At 42.8% G+C, this 23,521-nt stretch overlaps 1 protein-coding gene across 2 annotated transcripts in view; it reads right to left on the bottom strand.

The window, feature by feature from the left end:
* The window catches only part of CSPG4B (chondroitin sulfate proteoglycan family member 4B), a 72,930-nt gene that overhangs the window by 38,624 nt on the left and 10,785 nt on the right, over positions 1–23,521 (bottom strand). The window contains exons 2-5 of one of the 2 annotated variants that reach the window (XM_002696335.7): positions 23,126–23,289; positions 19,229–22,798; positions 17,148–17,618; positions 12,257–12,433 (exon numbers count right to left, since the gene is read on the bottom strand). In XM_002696335.7, the coding sequence (XP_002696381.3) occupies positions 12,257–12,433; positions 17,148–17,618; positions 19,229–22,798; positions 23,126–23,289 (4,382 nt within the window). The remainder of the gene's footprint in view (positions 1–12,256; positions 12,434–17,147; positions 17,619–19,228; positions 22,799–23,125; positions 23,290–23,521) is intronic. The other variant, XM_024981464.2, reaches the window with a different exon arrangement.

Genomic DNA, 23,521 nt, shown 5'->3' with positions numbered 1-23,521 from the left:
ATAAAGGGATACAGGGAAGAAATGCTAGGAATAATGAAGAAATAAATGACACAGTCTGTTAGAGAGTCACAGGCACTGTAAACAAATTTTAAATGAAGCAACATGAGATGCTCAGAGGTTAGATAGGAGACTTATCTGAGGAGAACTGGAAGGAGGTGAGGGAGGATCCATGGGGACACGTGGGGAAGTACAACCAGGAAGAGAGCTCAGCCCTGCTTGCGGGCAAGCCTCGGCCGGCTGCGGAGCAGCAGAGGCCAGCGCGGCGGGGCCAGAACTAGCAAGCTGAAGAGTAGGAGGCGGCACATCGACACGGCTGCCAAGGTCAATCCTGCAGGCTCTTGAAGGCCACCTGGGCTTCACTTGAGTGCAACCAGGAATTACCATGGGGCTTTCGGTAAGTCATAACCTGGGCCAGCTTAGTGGTAACAGACCCCTGTGGCCTTGTGTCAAGGACAGAGTGTGGGAGGCCAAGGATAGAAGCAGGACAACAGTTAGGAGACGCGTGCTATAATCCTGCAGAGAGAAGAGAGTGGGGGGCACTGGAGAGGAGGGAAGAAGCGGGGAAATTCTGGGTGCTGTTGACAGTTTCTAACAAGCTAGGTGTAGTAAGGTGCAGAAGAAGGAAGACGGTGAAAAGGACCTGGTTTGGGTCTCAGCAACTAGAAGGACCAAATCACCATCAACCGAAATGAGGGTAGCTGCGGCAGGCGCAGATCTGGGCAGCAAGAGAAGGCGTTCAGTTTTGAAATCCCCAAAGCCCCAAAAGTCACTTCAGTCGTGTCCGACTCTTTGCGACCCCATGGACTGTGGCCTGCCAGGCTCCTCTGTCCATGGGACTCTCCAGGCAAGAACACTGGAATGGGTTGCTATTTCCTCCTCCAGGGGATCTTCCCGACCCAGGGATTGAACCCGTGTCTCTTCTGTCTCCTGCACTGGCGGGTGGGTCCTTTACCACTGGGGCCACTGAGTTTAAAGTGCTTGCTGAGACATCACATTACATCTCATGGAATCGTGCTGCTTGGGGTTTCTCTAATCCTATGGTCATGTGACATTTCACCAACACTAAAGGCGGCGGCTTTATCACTAAATAGATTTTCACATTTCTCTCTGTATTTATAAAGTCCTCCCACAAAAATACTGTGCATATTTCTAAGCTTATGTGTCATTCTCTGCTCTCTGACAAGAACCTTATCCTCTTCTACACTTGTTACCAACTCTTTAAAAATTCAATCCTAAACTATTTAGGAGGTAATTGCTCTGGTCTAACAGGCTGTTCTCCTCAGTAGAAAATGCAGTTTGTGAAATTAACTATGACTAAACAGAATTTGAGAAAGGGAGATCAGAAACTACACGGGATTTCTACATTTTTCTACCAGAAATGATATGCCACTTTAGCTATGAAACTTTGGGCACATTTCTCAATTTCTCTGTGCCTCAATTTCCTCATTAGTGAAGTAGGCATAATAGAATTATTATGTATAATGAGTGATATAAAGCATGTAAAGTACTCAGAACAAGTTTTACCTGGCACAGAGTAACCATCCAATAAATAATAGCTTTATGTTACTCATCTTTCTTCATCAGATTTGGCTCTGAGAATGGATGTGATTTTTAAATATTACTTAAAAGTCACCTGGAGTATAATATCACTCTTGACACTATTCTTTTTTATTTTTTAACTTAAAAAAAAAATTGGAGTATAGGGACTTAACTGGTGTTCCAGTGGTTAATCACCTTCCAACACAGGGTTTGATCCCTGGTTGGAGACATGATCCCGTATGCCACGGGTCAACTAAGTCTGCATGCGACAACTACTAAGGAAAATCCCCCACCCACACACACACACACAAATTTAAAAAGAATATTGGAGTCTAGGAGATTTACAATAATGTGTTACTTCCTGGTATACAGCAATGTGATTCAGTTATATATATGTATGTATTTTTTCAGATTATTTTCCACTATAGCTTATTATAAGATATTGAACATAGTTCTGTGTGCTATGCAGTAAATCCTCGTTATCTATTATATGTATAGTAGTTTGTATCTGTTAATCCCATACTCTAATTTACCCCGCCCCACTCTTTCCCCTTTGATAACCTGAATTGGCTATTCTACAATATGCACCGCACATTCTGTTTCATCCCACAGCATTCCTCCAGAATTTGGGATCGTAGTTTGTCTGTTTAATGTTTGTGTTGCCAATGGATGCTCCTATGTCTTGGCATTTGGAATATGCCCACAGAGGATTTTTCAGCCCCAAACTCTAAGAACATCAATTTTAACAGCTACCAGAAATACTAATCAACCTAATGTCAAATTGTAAGTTTTGGCTTTCAGTTAATCCATGAAAAGGCTCCAGTTTCTATAAAATATACAAGCTGGACTGCCTAACAAAATTCTAAGCCCAATCATCCTAGTCTTGCACTTTTTACATTTTTAAATCCATATATGAATCTTATCTTCATTTCCTCAGGAACTTGATCTGGAAATATATGCCATTTCTCTTCCTGTGACTCGTAGATACTCGTTTTTTCCAGTGGTGCACACAAAAGCTGGATGAAGCATGTTTTCCACTGTAGTTACTATTCTGTGAAACACTGTTGCCCCTCTTGCCTCTAAAATATATCATCTTCCAAAACCAATGTAAAATCTGCCACTCAAAACAAGAGCTAGTAACCTCAGTTCTCCATTTCCACTCAAACAAAATTTGCTTCAGTTAAAAGTCCCATTGCTTTTGATGAGACCTGATTTAATGCCTAGTCTTCGGTAACAGAAACTTCAAATGGGCGGGGACAAGAAAACAAAGTCTCCAAACTTGATTCAGATTGCAGTGTGATCCAAAGCCCAATAAACAATGGCTTAAGGAATAAATATCTGAAAAAATTAACATTTGAACCTGGAATGATGTATTTTTTTAATTCACTTTTAAACAGGATGTTAGATTTAGAAAAATGATCTAATATATCCAAATTATGATCCAAATACTTAAAAACCCAGGCCTTTGTTTTGAGTTTCAAGAGGGATGTGAAATATTTGTGAATGGACTATCCCACTCTTTGATCCTTCCAGGCCTTCAGGCCTCCAAGTCACCGTTTTGGACTTTGCTGCCTTCATTGCTCCACTGTCCATAGCTCTCAGAGATCTTTACAGTGATGGCAAGTGCTTATCAGAAACAAGCAAATAGTTCTATTTTTGGTATCAACAACAACAACAAAACAAAATGTACAGTATCATTGAAAGCAAAAAGTGAAAAATAGAAAAACGAAGCCCCCTTGTGGACACCAATACATTTTATCAAGCATGCATGAAAATCACTGGTCATGCCTGAGTACAAAAGTACTCAGGAGAACATACGTCAGAGGGAAATGCAAAGGATTCACCCCACGCAGTCTAATCAAATTCCAGCTCCAGTTTGTCATGCTGAAATGACCTCCTGTACCACCACTGATTGGTCATGCGCTTCAAAGCAATGTTGTTTAAAGTACTTCAAGAGAAAGGAGTGTGCTTGGAATGCTGGGACTGAGTGGTGAATGCTCAGATTCCTGCCTCTGAACTCCCATCCAGAGTCTGAGATGCCCTCAGCAGTTCTACCCTGTCCGCCTGCTATCTCCTCCCACACAGACTGTAGATGACTCTCCGTGCCACCTCCTCTAAGCTCCGATGATAAGTAAGGAGAGTGAGCGGTCATGTGGGATGGTCTGAAGGTCTTGAGAAAATGCTGTTTGAAAGTCAAAGACAGCAAGAGAATCTGAAGACTCCGATGGTTAATTTTATATGTCAACTTGACTGGGCCACAGGGTACTCAGATATTTGGTCAAATGCTACTCCGCGTGTTTTTACGAGGATGTTTTTGGAGGAGGTAAACATTTAACTGAGCTGAATAACACAGATTCCCCTCTCTCAGGTGTGTGTGTGTGTGTGTGTGTGTTAATCACTCAGTCGCCTCCGACTCTGTGTCACCCCATGGACTGTAGCCTGCCAGGCTCCTCTGTCCATGGAATTCTCCAGGCAAGAATACTGGAGTGGGTAGCCATTCCCTTCTTCAGGAGATCTTCCCAACCTAGGGATTGAACCAAGGTCTCCTGCATTGCATGCAGACTCTTTACTGTCTGAGCCACCAGGGAAGCCCCATCTCAGGTGAGAGGGCCTCACCAATCAGCTGAAGGCCTGAGTGGGACAAATTGGCTGATACTTCCCTGAGTAAAGAGTATTCTTTCCTGCCTGACTGCCTTTGAACCAGGAAAGCCTTTACATGGGGCTTCCCTTGTGGCTCAGCTGGTAAGAATCCACCTGCAGTGAGAGAGACCTGGGTTTGATCCCTGGGTTGGGAAGACCCTTGGAGAAGGGAAAGGCTACCCACTCCCATATTCTGGCCCGGCGACTTTCACTTCACTTCACACTATTGGCTTTCCTGCATCTGCAGCCTGCCCCCTTGCCCGTAGATCTTGGGACTTGGAAGCCTTCATGATCACGTAAGTCAATTCCTTATAATAAACCAACAAATAAATACAGACGCACACTCACCCTATTGGTTCTCTTTCTCTGAAGAATGCTTCATAATACAGAGGCCTTATTAATTCACATTTAGGACTGTTTTTGTCCCAGACTCTGCCACTGTCTAACTTGATTATTTTGGGCAACTCACTTCATTTCTGAAGCTTTCTCTCTTTTTGAAAATGGAAATAACAGTAAAACTCACTTTATCTACTTCCTCAGGTCTTGGGCTTCTTAACTATAACCATGAAGGGAGACAGTAGAGCATCACGGTTACAAGTAAAAACTTACATCCTCACCTCTGTCACTACTGTCTACCAGGGGCTCTTCCATTTCTGATCATGTGCAAATGTCTGAGTCTCTCTGTGCCCCAGATTCCTCATCCTTAAAATAAAAACCATATCCCATAGAGTTGTTGAAGATTCGATGAGTAAATAAATACAAAATGCTTAGAACAACGTTAGAAGCAGAATAAGCACAATGTAAGCATCAGCGACTGTTGTTGTTGCTCAGTCGCTCAGTCGTGTCCGACTCTTTGCGACCCCATGGACTGCAGCACACCAGGCCTCCCTGTCCCTCACCATCTCCCAAAGTTTGCCCAAGTTCATGTCCATTGCATTGGTGATGCCATCCAGCCATCTCATCCTCTGACAGCCTCTTCTCCTTCTGCCGTCAATCTTTCCCAGCATCAGGGAATTTTCCAATGAGTCAGCTGTTCACACCAGAAGACCAAAATACTGGAGCTTCAGCTTCAGCATCAGTCCTTCCAACAAATATTCAGGGTTGATTTCCCTTAAGATTGACTGGTTTGATCTCCTTGCTGTCCACAGGACTTTCAGGAGTCTTCTCCAGCACCACAGTTTGAAGGCATCAATTCTTTGGCGCTCTGCCTTCTTTACGGTCCAGCTCTCACAACCATACATGACTACTGGGAAGACCACAGCCTTGACTGTATGGATATTTATCGGCAATGTCTCTGCTTTTCAACCCACTGTCTAGGTGTGTCATAGCTTTCCTGCCAAGAAGCAATAGTCTTCTGATTTCACGGCTGCAGTCAACATCCGCAGTGATTTTAGAGCCCAAGAAAAGGAAATCTGTCACTACTTCCACCCTTTCCCCTTCTGTTTGCCATGAATGGGGCCAGATGCCAAGATCTTAGTTTTTTTTAAGTATTTAGTTTTTAGCCAACTCTTTCACTCTCCTTCACCCTCATCAAGAGGCTCTTTAGTTCTTTGCTTTCTGCCATTAGAGTGGTATCATCCGTGTATCTGGTGGTGTTGATGTTTCTCCCGCCTATCTTGATTCCAGCTTGTAACTCATCCAGCCCAGCGTTTCTCATGATGTGCTCAGCGTATAGGCTAAACAAACAGGGTGACAGCTGACAGCCCTTGTTGTACTCCTTTCTCAATCTTGAACCAATCGGTTGCTCCATTCAGGGTCCTAACTGCTGCTTCTCGACCTGCATTCAAGTTTCTCAGAAGACAGGTAAGATGGTCTGGTATTCCCATCTCTCTAAGAGCTTTCCACAGTTTATGATCCACACAGTCATAGGCTTTAGTGTAGTTGATTAAACAGAGGTAGATGTTTTTCTGGAATATTCTTGCTTTCTCTATGATCCAGCAAATGTTGGCAATTTGATCTCTGGTTCCTCTATCTTTTCTAAACCCAGTTTGGACATCTGGAAGTTTTTGGTTTGCATAATGCTGAAGCCTAGCATGCAAGATTTTAAAAATGACCTTACTAGCACAGGAGATGAGTGCAATTGTTTAATGGTTAGAACATTCTTTAGTACTACCTTTCTTATGATTATGTAAATTATAGTTATTATTACTGCTTCCCATGCTCTGAAATCTAGGAAAAGAAAAATCACTGCCTGAAATAATTCCCTACATTTGAAATTTTCCCTAGAGAGAAGTAACTAGTAACCATAGCTCTGGGGAAATTATTATTTTGTTGGAAAAAGTACTCCCAGAGCTTTACTATTTTGATGAAATGCATACACTTTATATATTAATTTTCAGAAAGTGAACAAGCCTAACATGTGGCACCTCTTTAATTTTATTAAAAGTTGTCAATTTTGGAGAACACTTTGCAATATGTTCAACACACACAGTTTTTCCAGGAAGTTTTCTGTGTTCATTTGTCATTGCTATTACACATTGTCATGGATATGCTAGAGAGATCATACTTCAATAAAAAAAAATATTAGGGGCAAAAATAAAGGATATCTTAGATGTCATAAACTGCCAACACAGGCTCTCAAAATTAGCTGCCTCTTGGCTCTTTTTCATCAGGTCTAAATTATACTGAGATTGATAGCAGACATTATAATTATATCATAAAATTTTAGGGCTCAAGATTTCCTTCTTCTAAAATCTTTAAACTAATTTCATTCACATTATACTATATATAACAGAAAAGGAAGGTTGTCATTATATACTCTGGTCTACATCCCTTTTTTCCCTAATATTTAAAATTTTATAATTTATGATGTTCTTCCTTTTCTGTATATGCCCTCCTCACCATGACTCTGGGCTATAGAGCAGTACCTAAAGTGAATCAGCCATGTTTGCAGACAATGTACCTAGTCTGACCATTCCTGTCTCCTTTCTTGCTGGACGGTACAGGCAGATGGGCAGCAAATGGGCAGGCAGGGCTGAACCAGCAGGCAGGCCTATGATGACAGTGTTCACAGGGAGACTTTAAAGCTGACAGTGACATTTTATGCCCCCTCCCCTGAACACAGAGACTTCTTGCATGTCATACCCCTGATGAAGGGGTATCTGGCGGTGGGGTGGGGTGGGGGGTTGTTACAGGCTGAATTAACTCTGTTACATCCCTCCAGTATCCACTTCCAGGTCCCTGCTAGACAGAAGTTTCTACAAATGAACTTCTAAGACTTGACTCAACCTGTCAAAGGTCAGGTGTTCCTAGGAACAGGAAGAGTAATTTTAAAAAGTGATTTGCCTATATCAAAACATTTAGATTTGCTAGATCAGTGGCATACAATGTTCTTTAACACCCAAAGAGAGGGATACTTTTTACACAACAACCTAGAACATATATGTGTATTTGTATGTGTGTGTGTTTAAAATGAAGCAAAAGTTTCATATAACAATCCTGCCCTTGCTACACACAGTGCATTCTGATGCTACCTGTTCTATTTGATTCTATTTAATTTGTTTTTAAAATGTTGGTCCTGTTCCATTCAATTAATTTCACAGACTTTGAACAGTCTGAAACCTGGAGTTTTAAAACACTGTACCAGATCATTCACATCATGGATAGCAGAGTGGACTCTGCTCAGACCATCTGGGCTTAAAACTCACTCTCTTACTAACTGTATGACCCTGGTCAAGTAACTTAACCTTTCTGCGCCCAGATCTACTGCAATCCTCATTGTACATCAAGGACTGTGAGCACAATGAATGAGAAGTCACATGTGATACGTCTATAATGTAGCCTGGCAGGGGCTCAATAAATGCTGGCCCACTTCCCCATCTCCTCTGAAGCCTAGTGGAATTAAATGGTCTAGTACAGGGGGTCCTTATGCCCAGCACTCAGCTCTTACCATGGAACCTAATGGCTGACCACTCTCCTCCCTCCATCTGCTCCAGTCACTCTGAGCTTCTCATGTTCTCAAACACTCCAGACCTGCTACAGACTCACAACTTTTGCTCTAGCTGAATCCTTTGCTTGTGCTCCTAACATTCATATGGTTTCTCTCTCCCCTACCTGAGCCCACTCACTCTGGCTTTTATTCAGAAAAAGTAGGCTTAAGACTGCCTTTCCTTAGGAAGTCCTGTGTGCAAATCGGTACTTCACTGGCATCTGGGAACTCCGTTATTAAACAGTTTCCTGTACTGATACAAACCTTTTCCTAAAATAATAAGAGTGTGTATCTAAACAGCACAAACAATGTAATTTGCGCTGGACCCCTGCTTTCCTCCTGGGAATCTGGGACTTGGTACATACTAGGTAGAGGGCGCCTGCTTTTATTGAGCTCCAGCCCCCAGTAAACATCTTGGGTACTCAGGATCTAATCATCTTCCCTGGCAGACAGCACTTCCTGCACATCATCACAATTTGCTGCTAGAAGAACTGAGTGCATCCCGTGTGACTTCACTGGGAGAGGACTCTTACAGCCTGACCTCCTTTCCTCTGGTCTACACCCCATGTGCCTTTTCCCTGAGCAGATTTTGCTTCATATATCTCACTGAAATAAATCTTAGCCATGATCTGACTCTATGCTGAGTTCTATGAGTCCTTGCTAACCGCTAACCAACAAACCTGTAGAGGGCTTGGGAACCCCTGACACAGAGGGCTCCGCTCAAATGTCCCTTCCTTGGTAAGACCTTCCCTCACCATGCTCTCTGCAAGCTCATCATTCTCTGACCCCACGGCGCCCTGTCCCCTTAAGTGCTCTGTGAAAACATACCACAGTTCATCACTCTGTTTATCACATACTGTCAAGGTCTTCTCCAATCAACAGAAGCTCCATGGAGCACTTAGATAGTCAAAATTTATTGCCCTTATTACTTGTCAGGGACTGTGCCAGACACTGAGGCCACCACAGGAAAGGGCCAGCAAATTCCCTTCCCAATGGAGCTTACGTTTACGGGAGGAGACAAACAATATTTGTTTACTACAAAGGAGAATACAGCAGGGTCAAGAGACAGAGGACGGCACACTGCTCCTTCGGCTGGGTCGTCAGGGAAGCATCTATGAGAGGAACATGTCTAGAAGGTTGGGTGACCAGGGTCCAGCTAGGCTTCCAGAGCAGGCAGTACACCCATGCTTAAGGAGTCCTGGCACTATTAATATGTTTTGCACCAGATGACTGGTAATCAGTGAAATCTAGAAAGCCTCTAATTCACAATCATCACAATTTAAACAACAACAAAAAAAATCATTTTTTGGCAAATAAGCCTAAACACCTTGATATGGAAAGATGTTCATTGATAGAGCACCATGACCACCATTTACAACTGCAGAAAAAAATTCTTGAAATTTCTTCCATTTTAAAATAATCAAGCAAATCCTACCAAAATGATTTCTACATGTGTACATGACTAGTTAATATGTCTTACAGTCATACCTAGTCACCTCCAGATTTTAGACACACTGACTTTAAAACCAAAACTATTCATATGTTTCCCAGAGAAAAGGTTCCCCCAGTCTAGCCTGGAATGATTCCATCCAACAGAAAATGGAAGCTCAATAGCCCCTTCATCCATCCAAGTGCAGCTTCACCCGGAGAGCGTCAAACAATGTTTACAGTCATAAAAACCACAAGATGTTAGAGCTGGGTGGGACTGCGAGATGATCAAGCAAAACATACACATGCATAAACACTCACACACCCCACCCTGAAACATGCTTATGGTTTTGCTATTGAGGAAGGTGAAGCCCAGAGATGGTTCAGTCGCTAAGTTGTGTCCAACTCTCTGCAACACCATGGACTATAGCACACCAGGCTCCTCTGTCCTTCCCTATTTCCCAGAGTTTGCTTAAATTCATGTCCACTGAGTTGGTGATGCTATCTAACCATCTCATTCTCTGCTGACCCCTTCTCCTTTTGCCTTCTATCTTTCCCAGAATCAGGGTCTTTTCCAATGTGTCGGCTCTTCACATCAGGTGGCCAAAGTATTGCAATTTCAGCATCAGTCCTTCCAATGAATATTCAGGGTTGATTTCCTTTAGGATTGACTGGTTTGATCTCCTTGCTGTCCAAGGGACTTTCAAGAGTCTTCTCCAGCACCACACTTTGAAAGCATCAATTCTTTGAAAGCTCAGCTGAGGCCCGGGGAAATTTTGCTTAAATTGGGCAGTTTACAAGCTTTCAACTCTGGTCTCCTAACTTTAATCCAGAACTTTCATGGCAGAAATGAGTTTCTTACTAAATAAATAAAAAATAAGTTCAGAAAGAGCCAGTGTCAAATGACTACACAACTCAAAACTGGGAAGTTGCATCTTTCCTGGCCTGGATCCAGGCTATCAAGGGGGACAGGCAGGAATAAAGGCAATGGCCCCCTGCTCCCAGCTATTATTATTATTTTTTTGAGAAAAACACTGGAATCAGGGATGGGGCAAGAGGTTTGAGCAAACCACTTGAGCAAGCAAGGTTCCCAGCAGACTATATTTTCCTAATTTTAAGAGAAGACAAAGTCTAGGGTACACTTTTTTCTCCTCACAATTTAATGTTCTGAACATCTTAAATTGACAAGTACATTTAAATATACTAAAGCTATTATTAAGTTGATAGTGCCTCTTACAATTGATGGTACCTCAGAACTGAATGCCAAGCCCACAGCGGGGCTTCAGTTCCTTTCCATAAGGAAGCCTGAGAGTTCACTACCTAATTCCTTGGTCCTCCTCTCTCCCAGGCAACTCTAGCTCTTCTCTTTCTAGAGCCTCGGTCCCTCCCCTGGATCTTTCTCACCCCGCAGTTCAGCATCACTCAGCAAAGTGCTCAGATCCTCTGCCGAGGCTCCTGAGCACACGGAGGTGTCAATACGCCTGCTTCAGACTTATTCCTGTAAGTCCACTTTAGTAGGAACAAGGGGAAGAAAAGCTCTGGAGATTTTTCTTCACTAATAAGACAGCCCTTGATCACAAAGACACACTGGGAGAGCTTGAGTCAGTCATGGGTAAGAGGGGAAGTGGCAGAGCACAGTGGTGAGACAGTCAGGCTTGGGCATGCTCGGCTTCAAGTCCACACCTTCCCTTGAGACTGCTCAGAGCCTCAGCACTCCCATCTATAACAAGGGTATTAATCACAGCAGTTCCTTTGTAGGGCTGTGAAAATGACACCAGCATGGAAGATGAATAGTACTCTACTCAGTAATAAATGCAAACTTTTACAACTGTGTTTAATAACGATTGACTCCTACAGTTCATCACACTAGCCCACAGCCTACTTCTCAAATCATTTTGCTGAGAGTGGGTCAACAGGTACTAAAATAAGTCTGGAGAGAGGGAGAAAGGAAGCTGAAAACAGAGGGGGAGGCCCACACAGTTGACCGGTTGGAACACATTATCCCCAGGTACCTGGGCAATGACTGGGAAGTTAACTAGAAGATAAAGGAATGGGTTCCAAAGGTCTAAAAACGCCATCATCAATTTTTCACTTAAAATGTAGAGGCTGCATAACGAACAAGCTGTAATAGAATTAAAAGCACTAAAAAAAAAAAAAAAAAAAGCACTAAAAAGCCTATTCCCAGATCCAATTATTGTGAGCAAATAAAAACAAAAACTCCAGCGATTTTTAACAATGCAAAATTTTCTATTTCGATTAGCCCCTGGTGGGTTCCTGGGTATGCCGGCATAATCATCCAGCTGGTGCTGGAGTATCTTATAAATCAAGGTCAAAGGCTTCTTGTTCCTTATTTCTTTGTTGTTCTCTTTGCTTTCTTCCTGTCCCTCTCTGTCACCTGCCAGGACACCACTCTCCAAAGATCCTTTTTCTCTTTGTGTCAACTACCAGCTAGATATTATGGGTATGTTGCACCAAGTTGTAGCTTGGTGGACTAGATCCTTTGTCACTTAGAAAATAACATTTTAGATGACTGGTTTAGAACAGCACAAGCCAAAATCAACATAATGTCCTGGTATGACTAACCTTTATTTAAAACCAGCTGGAATATGTCAACTATACATACATAGTCATATATCTTATTAACATCATAAATAATACAAAAGAAAATCAAGCAGGTAGCCCTGTATTATTATGGTAAATCCAAAAGCATGGAGCACTTACCTGGAGGATTTTATTGGCTGTTATTACTGGAGCCTCATCATTTACTGATTCAACAGTCACAAAAAGAGTTTGGGGCAAACTCTGTTTTCCAAGCTCTGAGCTATTTGCAAAGATGATGAAACTGTCAAGAAGTGCTTCGCTACCATCATGCACATAGGAAATCAATTCATTTTCTACCTGTAACCAACAAAAAAATTCACCACACTACTGGATATGTAATTTAAAACTATGACAAAAATGCTCTAAGAGAAATCCTGATATTTTATATCTCTTTAAAACACAGAAGCATGTGTTCATCCCATAAAATGTGATTCTGACAATCAGAGCGCAAATTCTGATGCATGGCATAATTTTGATGAAGCACTGCAGCATCCCAAAAGTAAGTTTAAGGATGAACAGAGTGATTGAGCAACATGGGGTAATAAAGAAAATGCTGGACTGGTTCTCACAAGGCCTGAGTTCAAAGGCTATTTCAAACCCTAAAATGTGTTGTAGGTGACACAGTCTTCCCTTTCTTCCAACAGATCACCCATTAAAATTCAGACTCTGCTTGTGTATTTAGACAGACTAATTTTTGAAGTTGTAGACAATTCAGAATGTTGGACAATTCAGATTATTGGGCTTGGGCTCTTAGTTTGCACCCACTGGTTGGATTTCTGCTCTTTGGGGACACGTGGACCAGTGCAACTATTGCGTGCATCATGCCTGCTCAGACTCTTTAAGTTTCCCCAAACTGCTCTTTTCTGAGCTAAGTATGCATTATTCTCTTAACTGCTCTTTGTATGTGAGGTTACACCTGCTACCTCCTCCTCCTGCAGAATACAATCATTTTTTGGTGCATCTCTTAACAGCTACTAAAAAGCTCCTGAGGACAAAGTATAATGAAATACATTGTAAATAAATTATTTTATCAAGCCAGATTTCTCTCACTGTAATAACCAAAATGCAAATGTTTACTTTTATCCCTGGTTGATTTCATCTTTCTAATTTTCATTCTGAAATGGTTGTCCAATGAATCAGTTATTCCTCTTGGATTTGTGATAGCCACAGATTTACTCAGAATGCCTTTCATGTCTTTAAGATTCTGATGGAAGTATGGATCAAAACCAGACACCAGGAGAATTTTAAAGCTAGACGGGAACTTGGCTTCAGTGAACCTGTGACCCCAAAATACAACAGCAGAGAACTTCCAAAGCCCAACAGGAGTAGCTGAACTTCCAAAAAGTCTCTGGGGTTGTGTTTGTTTTGATAAAATACAGCCAACATTCTTAACAGTTCAACTTTGTCCAGTTCTATGGCGCACTTCCTTTGAGCAAAGACTTTTGATCTCTCAGAGGTGTCTCTGACAAGAGTTGAAAAGTTCACGAACCGTCTCAAGGGAAAGTTGTAGTCACTTGAACACAGGTGCATGAAAGTTTCTTTGGAGTTCCATGGGAAGAGAATTCCAGACCGTAGGCCTGACCACATATTCCTGGAACATACTGTTTTAAGCTATTAAAAAAAAAAAATGTGGAAGATGGCACTGATCAGAAGGCAGGAGAAATTCTAACCTAACATGCTGTAGGAAGATAGCATTTAAATAGACATCACCTTCTCTGTATCCTTCCTGCAGAAATACATCATTTCCTCAATGGAGTGGTACTCTCTCAAATTACCACGTAAAATGCCAGTGTGCACGTGCACGTGCTGTCACCTCAGTCGTGTCCACCTCTTTGCGACCCCTTGGACTGTAGCCTGAAGGTTCCTCTGTCCATGGGGATTCTCCAGGCAAGAATACTGCAGTGGGTTGTCATGCTCTCCTCCAGGGGATCTTCCCAATCCAGAGATCAAACTCGCAGCTCTTACATTTCCTGCATTGGCAGGTGGGTTCTTTACCAGCTGAGCCAGCTGGGAAGCCCAAAATGCCAGTTAGTAGGTATTAATCTAAAGGCAAGGAGGGTTTGATGGGAATGTATCTATTCCTAGTTCTAATGCTAGAAAAACTTCTGCTGACTTTCAGGTACTTAATAAACTCGTAGAAAATGTTAAAAGATCAAAAAGCATTTGGTCCCCTGTCACCAGTCATGTTCAGGTAATATTAAGTTCCGCCCTTCACAGCAGGCTTTCCAGGTAGCTCAGTGATAAATAATCCACCTGCCATTGCAGGAGATGTAAGAGACGCGACCCCTGTTTTGACCCCTGGGTTGGGAAGATCCTCTGGAGTAGGAAATGGTAACCCACTCTAGTATTCTTGCCTGGAAAGTTCTGTGGACAGAGGAGCCTGGCGAGCTACAGTCCATGGGGTCACAAAGAGTTGGACATGACTGAGCATACAGAAAAATAACAACGGTTCACGTTCTCCCTCCCGCATTGTTCTGAACCTCACTAGGGGTCAAAGATAAAGTCAAAAGCCCTCCCATACTGGACCTCCCTAAATCTCACCTACGGCCCCCCACCCTTGTGTGAAGCTCCACACACTGAGCTCCTCCTGCTCCCCTCACAGAGCTGTTCACTTGCTCTTCCCTCTGCCTGAATGCTCTTCCTCCATATCCACCAAGCTCACTATCCATCACGTCCTCCAGGTGTCTGCTCAAGGCTGCCTCAGGCCCCCAACCACTGTATTTGAAGCTGAGCATCAGCACACACAGACACACAAACACCACTGATGTTCCCAGCACTTCCTATCTCTCTTTCCTGTTCTATTTTTCTCCATAGCACTAATTTCATTCAATTATTGTATTTATATAAAGTCACTTATTTATTTTATTTATTCTCTCTGCCTCTTTCTTTCCCCACCAGGAAAAAAGATCCACAAGGGCAGGGCTTGTTGCTGGGTTAATTCACTGCTTTACACTCAATGCTTATAACCAGCATACCTGACACATAATGGACACTCAAAAATTATTCACTGAATGAATGAAGGGCAGAAATGGCCAAGACCGCTCCTTCTCTGTCACTGAAGGTGATAGCCACGAGTTGTTAGGTGTCACCATAAGTTAAAATGACCATGTCGCAAACCCTGGAGATCTCAGAAGGCATAAAAGAAGGGAAAATGTAAAGGTCTTGAGAAATGGAGGATTTCCTGTCACATCAGTAAACAAAGGATGTCACAGTGATGTTCTGGCTCTCCAAATGTGAATTCCTGAGCCTTATGGGCACTCAGGAAGGAGAAGAATACCCACAACCTGGCAGCCATTAGGCTGTAGCCACTCCCCACAGTGAGCTCTGAGCAGCTCAGGATATGAAAGCAGGATACTGGCTCCAGATAGCTGAGGTGTATGTGAAAGGAATGATTCGAGTGAGCCCAGGCTCTTTCATCATCCCATAAATAGAAAAGTGCTAAATTCTTTAGCTTGGTTAATCTGGTTTTACTTCATTAACAATAACCTTTTGATGTTCAGACTACCTGCTCTTTGTCGCAAACGTCTATATAACCTGATTCCTACCCCCACCTCCTTGGAGCGGTTCTCTCAGGGTCACTTGAGATGCTGTCTCCTGGGCTTGAAGTCCCAAAAACTTCCACCAAATAAAACACAACTCTCAACTTTTAGATTGTGACTATTTTTTAAGTCAACAGGGTCACCTGAAGATCAGGAACATATAATCTTGACTGTGACCAAGGCTACGCAGCAACATGGATGCTGTAGGGAACACACACGTGATGCATACGTCAACCAACCACGCTTAAATATACACTTCTCTTAATACAAGGCACAGACGGTAAGGAACTGGTTAAGACAGAACCAAAATTTAGTGCTCAGTCTCTCACCCGGAGTACATGGGGTGAAGAGAATTAAAATTCCATTCACATGAGAGCAGGTGGTTATCTTAGGTGGTTTGTCCAGCCTTTGGGAGGGAAGCTATGATTAAGACATGGTTGCACGGAGTCAGTGAAGAATCACCTCCCCTGGGTCCCCAGTTGAGAGGCACCGAGTTTTTCCACCCTCAGCACTCTCCACTTCTCCCCATGGCTCTGAATACCACCTGATTGAGTCTAACCCTCTTGACGTGTGCCTCAGGGCTCTCCAAAGTTGGCCCCTAAGCACCCTCCAGCACACTCTGTCCATCTGGGAGCCTCGTGAACTATTCCTTGGCCCCTAGAACACCATTCACTTCAATGCCTTCACGTCATTGCCATATAGTCCCCTTTTGCTCGCATTTCTTTGCTTTCTCTCTCCATCTCTATTATCTCCCAGCTCCTTCTCTCTATCCTAAAAGTCTAGCTTAAACTTTATTCCCTCTGAGAAGCCTTCAATTAGAGTCAAATGTGACCATTCTGCACACCCACAGTATCATTGTTAAAGTGCTACATGAAAGACAAGAAGAGTACAGCTTATATTAAAGTTCATGTGCCTAACTCCCCCACAGCAGTTCTTGAAGGCAAAAAAATATGTCTACTTATCATGGAAACCTTACACAGTAACTTGAACAGAGTAAGTTTTTAGTAAATGGATTCAAGTCACTTGATGAGGTGAAATCCTTAGAAGCAAAATGAAGCAGCAATATGCATTCTTAGCTAACTGGACAAAGGTATCCAAAGATGCTAGATAACTGCTCATGGTTTCCATCCTGAAGACAGTGTGTTCCTAGGAGCTTATAAAGGAAATAATGGGGATCTGAAAGATACTTCGAGATTTTTTTTTAAATATGGAAATTATTCTTTTATTCATGGTAAGGAAGCAAACTATCACAGTAATAACACTCTAATAACTCACTGAGGATATTTAAGCAATGACTAGATGACCTCTCTATGGAGGTATCATGGAAGGGCTTCCCCATCTGCTGGGAGGTTGGACCAGATATCTTCTAAGGCCCCATCACTTCCCAAAGTCTGTGAATCCAAGTGATAAATAGCCAATTTTTTTCTTATCCAACATATCCAAATCCAAATATATTAATTGAGAGTTATTACCTGTTTCCTGGTAAATTTCATCAGCTTTACTCTTGGAAAATGAGAATTTTCAACATAACCATGTTTCGGTGGTTTGAGTAGAACAAATTCACAGTCAAGTCCCTCAAAATGCTTGCTTGGAATTCTGAAATAGTCTTCTGGAAGTGCCTTGGAGCCACCTTCCTGGACTGTGAAATTTTGTACTGCCAGAGGAATACGTTTAGGGACAATATCCACCAGGATTTCAAGTCTGCTCACAGCTTGGAAGCCACTCATAACATCCAGTATAAAACGGTCCTGTTGTTGGTCAGGCATTGTCTGTACATAATGGATGTAACCATCATCAACATCCTGCTGCGTAAACATCAAAGGGAACTTCTCCTCTGTACCCACGCTACCCTCCTCCGGTAAAGACCTTCGAAGGTATCCATGCACTGGCGGAGTTCTAACAATGAACACTGCCTCTGAAGGAACAGGGTGTTCGTGCACAGCCTTGAGTGCACATTAACAACACAGAAATACAAAAAGAAAAACATTAATCTATGGAAGAGTCAAGACCCTTGATGAACCAAATTTTTTTCTATTAATGTTCACAAATGGCTTAAGTTATAATCCAGGTTAAGACACAGTTTAAGCCTGGGTCTGTTCTGGTAACCATGCTAATATTTCGAATTTCAGTCCTGATCACAAAGACAAAGCAACATTTGAACAGTTACTAATGTATTATCAAGACATTGTCCACAGTGGCAAGAAACCTAGGACTCAGAAAATAGAGCTGAAAGAAATAAAATGGTATCTAGACAAGGTAGTAGAAGAAGTAGCAGTTAAAGCACTAAAATTGCAAGCCTTTAAAGGAAAGTCTATTTTTAAACTAGCTCAGCATTTTAAATATACATTTAATTTACTGATTCAGCAAAATTCATCTCAAAACTTTCTGACAGATTTATAGTCCATGAACTATGTACACCCCCTTGTGGTGAAACTTAAATTCTCTAAGATCCTGAAAAATAATTGAGAAAAAAGGTGGTGGGCTCCATATTCTCTTGGTCAAAACTCATTATTCAGTAAATTGCTCTAATTTGAATTCATTTCTGCTGCTGCCACTGTTCAGTCGCTCAGTCGTGTCCGACTCTTTGCAACCCCATGGACTGTAACCATCAGGCTCCTCTGTCCACGGTATTCTCCAGGCAAAAATATTGGAGTGGGTTGCCATGCCCTCCTTCAGGGGATCTTCCCGACCCAGGGATTGAACCCAGGTCTCCTATACTTCAGGCAGATTCTTTACCACTCACCCACCAGAAAAGTCCAAATTCATTTCTACTTGATGTTATTGGCTGTATTTAGCAAGCAGGAAAACTCATTTGCAGTCCTGAGGGTAGATTCAGAGTAGCTTGCCTTTGTGGCCAACTGTCATAAATCAGTTTACATACCCTGCACAGATTACTCATTCTCCCCTAACTGATCAGCAGGGCTGTGCTGCTAAAGGCTCTCCAGTCGGAGTCTCAGGAAACCAGGCGGCTTCTGGTGTGAAGTCTCACCCCTGGCATTCCCCGGGTCTGGGCCAACTTATCCATCAATTTCAAGAAACTACATAAGGCCACATTCAGAGCTAAAGAAATAAACTGTGTAATATAGTATCCTCATCTGTTTTAGGAATCCTTTTTATGTCAGTTAAATTACACTTTTATGCCCTGCTTCACCACATTACAAATGTAACTCAGATCAAATCAAATATTGGCAGTGTTGCCACGAAAAATGAAAAAAGTAATGACCTCTTCATTGACTATAATATATACATTCCCTCCTCCTCAGGTTATTCTACATTATAAACATATATGCATACTCATGTGATCATGTGCACACAGCTTTAAAATGAAGGGATTTTAGGATTCGTTATATTCCATTTCCAATAGAACAATTAGCAGTATCAAAATCATGGAACCGTCTGGCTTTTCTTCTCAATGGCATCTGCATTTTTAAAAAGTCATCCAAATACCAGGAGAGAAATCATCATAAAAATAGCTCTCAGAAGCAAACAAAGAGATCATTTGTCCCTGTGGTTCCAGAGGGGGAGAATGCTAGGAGCTAGGACCACCACCTACCTGAAGCCTTCCTCTGCTCAGTTTTACCGGTTTTCCTTCTTCAACCACAAGAGTCTTGCTGTGCAGAATTCGCGTGTGATGTTGGTGGCTTTCTGAGTCCACCTGCACGTAGACTCCCACATATAAATGTGTATCTTTAACTCGCACCGTTAGGTTGAACATATCGAAGCTTCCACTACCGTCATGCCTGTAAATCACACACCCTTGCTTCAAGTCATGCATGGAAAATGAGCCAGGCGCTGAGCTGCTGACCAGCACCCTGCCGTGCTTTGGGAGCTGCACAATACGGAATTCGACCTCGTGGTCTGTTCTGACATCTTGGTTTGTGGTGACACTGAGGTTGGCTGTCGTCAGGCTGCTGTCTTTGCCTCTCTGTACGAGCAGCCCCGTGTTGTTGACTACACGGATGTAGGGGTCTGACACGCTGACCTCAAGGAGGGATGATGTGTAGTGGACACCATCCGTCACGAACAACACAAAGCGGGCTGAGTCTGCACCCCGGTGCCTGAAGAGCACACGTCCTTCCCGCAGGTCCTCTTGCCTGAACTGGTAGAGTTTCTGAGTTGGGTCACTGGCTTGCACCAAGTCCCCATTTGGGATGCCCCGCCGGATGTAGAGCAACTGCCCATCGTCAAAATCTGAGTCAGGGTCATGGTAGCAGATATCTGAGAGGGTCAACAAGCGCTGGCCGTTCCGCACAACGTGAAAGACCTTATCCACCATGCGCACTGGTTTCTCGTCATTCTTTAACTCCACAGAAATGGTGACTTTGATATCCATAGACAGATGCTCCATGTCAAGATCCCTGAACGCTCCCTCTTGGACTGGTCCTGCGGTGGAGGCCACAAGGAAGAATTCATCACTCTGGGTCTCAGAGTCATCGTGCTCATATATCAGCCGCTCACCCAGGATGTCTTGATCCATGAAGGCAGTAATGTTGTCCTGATTCCCAGGAGAATCTGAAGAGCGAATCAGTTTCAGCTTCCCGTGTTGCGGACTCTTGGTGACTGTATATTGGAAAGTCCGATTGTCCAAGGTTTGAGCAAATAATTCTGACTTTGTGATTAATTTCCCTTCTCCTTCTTTTACAAGCAATCCTCTGTTTGTTACAATAATGTGCCTCCTCTCTGCTTTAAAGTTGATTCTGAAAGTATAACCTTTTGATTCTGTGTGTTTTGCAACCATCAAGAACCTGAAACTATCTTGTGAATGTTCCCTGGGCCTCTCCTGTGGTTCATAACTTATCTTACCATCTGTAATATTTTGTTGGCTGAAGACTGAGTTTGTCTGTAGAACTTCTGTGCCAAGTAGCAATTTTCCTTTCTTAGGTGGGGTCAGTAACTTAAAATGCAGTTCCCGCTCAGGTACTTCCACTCCCTCTGTCACGGCCTGTAAGTGATCAGAATTCAATACGTGCCTCTTTATTTTACTGATCTCAAGGGCAACATTTTTCAGAAGGGTAAACTTTAGCCACTGTATCGTAATAGGAAACACCAGCTCTTCACTGCTTTTTCCTTCTATGTCAACTTTAAATTTAAAGTGATCCATAACATTTTCTAGTTGCAAATCTTTGAATGTAGTACAGTACCGGATCTGACTCCAATCAACAGAACGCTGAGAAAAGGTACTGATTTGTTTCCACTCGCCACCTGGCCCTTGCTGCTGAATTTGGCCAAAGCGAGGCGGATAAGTGATAACATAACGGGTGTCCACCTCAGGGCGTTCACCATTAACCTCCACCGACAAGTTGCTCTGAGTAATCAGAACTGAACCACCCTGCTGTACGGCCACACCGGTCCGATTGGCCACTGCCAAGTCCCAAGGAATAGCCATGACCCGCAACACCACCGTACTGCTAACCAGCTCTCCATCATTTGCTCTCAGAAGGATCCGGGAGTTTGGATGGCCTCTGTGCACACAGAAAATGTTGCCATCTCTTAAATCCCCATATGAGAAACCATTAATGGCTCTCCCAGGATCATTGATGTTTTCTAAAAACCCAGCATCCGAATTGAAGTTGCCAAGCACTGAGACACTAAGACTCGAGGAATCTGTGTCTGGGTCTGAAACATGTATGATATTTGGAGTCAGTCGTTTCTTAGAATTCTCAAACACGAGAAGCAAGTTTCCTTCAGGGAGCTTAAGGTTTGGGGGATCATTTACTGGAATGACAACAATGTTAAACACATAAGAAACATGTCCTTGCAGATACAGTGGCACTTCCCTCTTGCTGTTGGAAGAGACTGAAAATGTGAAATAATCCCTAGGTTCTTCTGAACCGTCATGGACATACCAAACGTTCCCTTGCTCCAAATCCAACAGAGTGAAAACTTTCTCCGGTCCTTGCTCGGGGGAAACATCTAATCGAAGGAACCCATAAACAGGCATCTCCTTTATTTTAAAGAGTATCTGAGACTGATGGATACCCAAATCCTTCAGCTCCATATCCACCTTCATATGCCTTTGTTCCAGTAAGGCTTGCCCACCTTCTTGGACCTCCAAGTTATTCAGGACCAAGAAATAGCTACGCACATCTTGAAGACTAGGCTTGCCCGCCTCAGAGTCAGCAGTGGAAAGGGGAACTTCTGCCAGCAGCAGTTTCTCCATGGTTGTTGCAGAAGGGTTTTCATTATCACTGCCCTTCATTTTACACCCAGCAGATATATCTTTGGAAACAAAGGCATCCTTTAATGCTCTCTTTTCTGAGTTGGCTTCCAAGCCTCTCAAGCACCCTTTAAAAGAGATTCCTCCAGCAGATTTCCCAGGCACAGAGGCAAGTCCTAACCTCTTAACTTCTTCTCCCTTGTGTCTATCAAGACCTCCCACGAAGAGAGGGCCTGCAGATACAAACAGTTTGCTCTGCAATGGCAGGTTTGCCCTTACTCTTTGTTCATCCACCATCAGGCCCAGGTATCTTTCAGTGAATCTGAGTTGAATATCGTGCCACTGGTTGTCACTAACCAAGCTAAAAGAAGAGAGCTGAGTATCACTCCTATCCCTTCCTACATGAGCCTTCAAAAAACCTTCAACTATTTCCAAAGCAACAAAATCTCCTTCCCTACCTGACTGAAATAAAAGCAAGGCTTGTTGAGTTCCAGTCTGCAAAGCAAATTCCAACAGCCCGTCCCGCTGGACCTTCCACTCTGGGAAGGTGACATAGGATCTGGAGCTAAAGAAATTGATGGCTTCATCCTCCCCTGCAAAAAATTCATCACTGCATCCTAGTGACACCTCATAAACTTTCTTAAAACCAGGGTAAGATCTAAGAGAGGAAAGGATTTCCCTCTGGTTAAACACCACATCCTCCATACAGCCACGGAAATTGGGGAGCTGTCCATCGAGATATGAGACTTCAAGTCCACCGTGGCCCGCTATGTAGATTCCATGCTGAAAGTGCAAATTGTGCATCCCACCAGTGATCCGGCCAGTCATCTCATAATGTTTGTCAATAACCAGAGAGACATGATCCTTAACATAGTACAGTTCCACTAAATGCCAAGCCAAGTCATCCACACGAAGTCTTTGCTCAGAAAGACGCACTAGTTCACCTGTCCCCAAATTCACTCTCACCTGAAAGACAAACAATCATAATTAAGCAATCTCATCTCATAGTGTTTTATTCAGAAAATATGGCCATTCACAAAGATAAAGAAAGAGAAACCTGGACATGCAAAGCCCTTCCCACACTTACAGACTACATATTGAAATTAAAATGTTTTGAGTTGGAATATTTACGACATACTTGTAAAATTGGGGAAGATCTCAACCCTTACATGTGGCATCTGATTTTATTCTAGTGAAATAACAATAATCAAGTGTTTTGTTCTCTTTCTCTCACTGTTCTTCCCTCCAGTAATTGAATCATTGTACATTTTTAAAGATTAAAAAAAATCTTACCTGTAAGTTTCCTGATAGAATTTCTACTATACAGTAGTCATTTTCCCCAGCTGCAAGAAAAAGTAATCCCTGTGGTTTGCTGGTTTGAAATTTTAATTGAAGAGATAGCTCAGAGGAAACTTCTATGATATTGAGCCCCACGTAGCTTTCACCATAAAAAGATGCTGTAGGAAAAAAAGAAGTCAGTAAACTTATTACACAATGACTGTTACACTTATATTGCCATCTCCCTGCAGGAGAGACCCTGCCGAAGACAGCTGCCGTACCCAAGGCCACACCTGCTTCCTGGGGTAGCCCACAGATCTATCGTGAGGGTATAAACGCTGTGTTCTCTTATTCCAACTCAGGACACTTCTGACAGATCAGTCCCTCTTCAGAACTCTCAAGAGGGCAGAG

Source organism: Bos taurus, chromosome 20, assembly GCF_002263795.3.
Source record: "Bos taurus isolate L1 Dominette 01449 registration number 42190680 breed Hereford chromosome 20, ARS-UCD2.0, whole genome shotgun sequence".
NCBI lineage: Eukaryota > Metazoa > Chordata > Mammalia > Artiodactyla > Bovidae > Bos > Bos taurus.
The sequence above is the reverse complement of the archived record's forward strand: the minus strand, read 5'-3'. Positions and strand labels throughout refer to the sequence as shown.